A 1,636-nucleotide genomic window follows, 5' to 3' on the forward strand; every position below is an offset into this window, starting at 1 on the left:
AAACAAACAAGTAAATAAATAAATAAATAAATTCTACCCAAAATAAAACATTACAATAATAGTAATAATGATAATAATAATAGCAATAATAACAATAATAACAATGATAGTAATGATGATGATGACGATGATGATGACTATGATAATGATGATGATTATGATGTGTAAGGTAGGCTTTGCCGATGATGATGCTCCGCGCTGCGTGGACCAACCCCGGCATCAGGTTAAAGCACACAGTCACAGTGACAAAAGTTAAAGAATTAATTTATACCCCACCAGGGCAGTGCTATTGACTGAAGTTGTCTTCAGACCATTCCCAAAGGGGGCATATTAACATGTTCCCATGCACAGTATTGTAAATGGGCAATTTAACAATGTCATGCTCATACTGTGCCGAAACAACGTAGTGAGAACTGCTGCTTTCTATTCTCTCATCCTGACTATCGTCATTTTCCCTCTATTTCTTTTGTACGTTTGCCATTCTCTTGTGGACTATTTCCGGGGTGCCTTGATAGTTGAAGGAGACTTTGTGTTTTTGGGGCTCGAGATGCGAGCAGATTAAGCCTGATTCCACGTTTGGACTTCTCTGTTGACATCCACCCCTTGATGCTCATATCATAACCTTACGCAGTCACGAGCGCCGTAAAAAATCACTAAAACTAAAGTTAAGAGAATTATAGTTGAACCTGCTCTGACGACCACTTGTCCAAGACAACCACCTGCACAAAAGACCACATCCCACCCCTTGCTTTTTTATTTGCTATAATACTATACATTGAAACTTTTCAAGAGGACATCTGATTAAGATATAGATGGACACTTTTCCTCGACAATTGGTGGCCGTCTTGGACAGGTTTGACTGTTGATACATCGTAGTATTCTTATTCTTCAGGTGTCAGGTCTGGAGCAGACATTGGCGGTTATGGTACCCCATTCCTTCCTGTTGTCTGTCTTCTTGATCAGTTTGGTTTCTCTCATTGTGTTATTCGTTGCAATGTTGTTCAGGCACTCTGTGTATAACAGTTGTACAACGTTGTATACTTGAAGGATGGATAAACCAAGTTGAAACCGACATGTGGTTTTTGTTTGCATTTATTTTTGTGCTCTCTTTTTTCAAAAATTAAGCTTTTAGGTTCTTGGGGAGGAGGGAGGGGGTTTGTAGTTAATTTGTTTGTTTGTTTGTTTGTTTAAAAATTGAATTACATTTATTTTCCCCTCAGGGTGTGATGATCGGCATGGGTCAAAAAGACACGTACGTGGGGGACGAGGCGCAGTCAAAGAGAGGGATACTCACCCTCAAGTACCCCATCGAGCACGGTATTGTCACCAACTGGGACGATATGGAGGTGAGAAAATTTACGTTCAGGAGAAGGAATGAATTGAAAAGGCCGGAGGGGGGAGGGGTGGAAGCAGAGTGCAGGAGTTAGGGGAAAAAAGAATGAAAGAGGATGAAAGGTGTTTTTAAAAAAGAAGGGGGGAATGGAAAGAGTGAAGGAAGAGGTCAGAAAAGAAGGAACGAAAGAGGAAGAAAGGTTAAAAAAGAAGGGGGGTATGGAGAGAAAGAGGTAAAGAATGAAAGAGAGAGAAGAAGAAGAAGAAGAAGAAGAAGAAGAAGAAGAAGAAGAAGAAGAAGAAG

The 1,636-nt window shown here is 40.3% G+C and overlaps 1 protein-coding gene across 1 annotated transcript in view; it reads left to right on the top strand.

Annotated features, from left to right (window-relative positions):
* Nucleotides 1–160: 160 nt before the first annotated feature.
* Nucleotides 161–1,636, top strand: part of LOC101860491 (actin-87E) — a 9,931-nt gene continuing 8,455 nt past the window's right edge. The window contains exons 1-2 of the mRNA XM_013080524.2: nt 161–223; nt 1,221–1,346. Of these exons, the coding sequence (XP_012935978.2) occupies nt 161–223; nt 1,221–1,346 (189 nt within the window). The remainder of the gene's footprint in view (nt 224–1,220; nt 1,347–1,636) is intronic.

The sequence above is a fragment of the Aplysia californica genome, unplaced genomic scaffold (assembly GCF_000002075.1).
Source record: "Aplysia californica isolate F4 #8 unplaced genomic scaffold, AplCal3.0 scaffold00090, whole genome shotgun sequence".
NCBI classification, from domain to species: Eukaryota; Metazoa; Mollusca; class Gastropoda; order Aplysiida; family Aplysiidae; genus Aplysia; species Aplysia californica.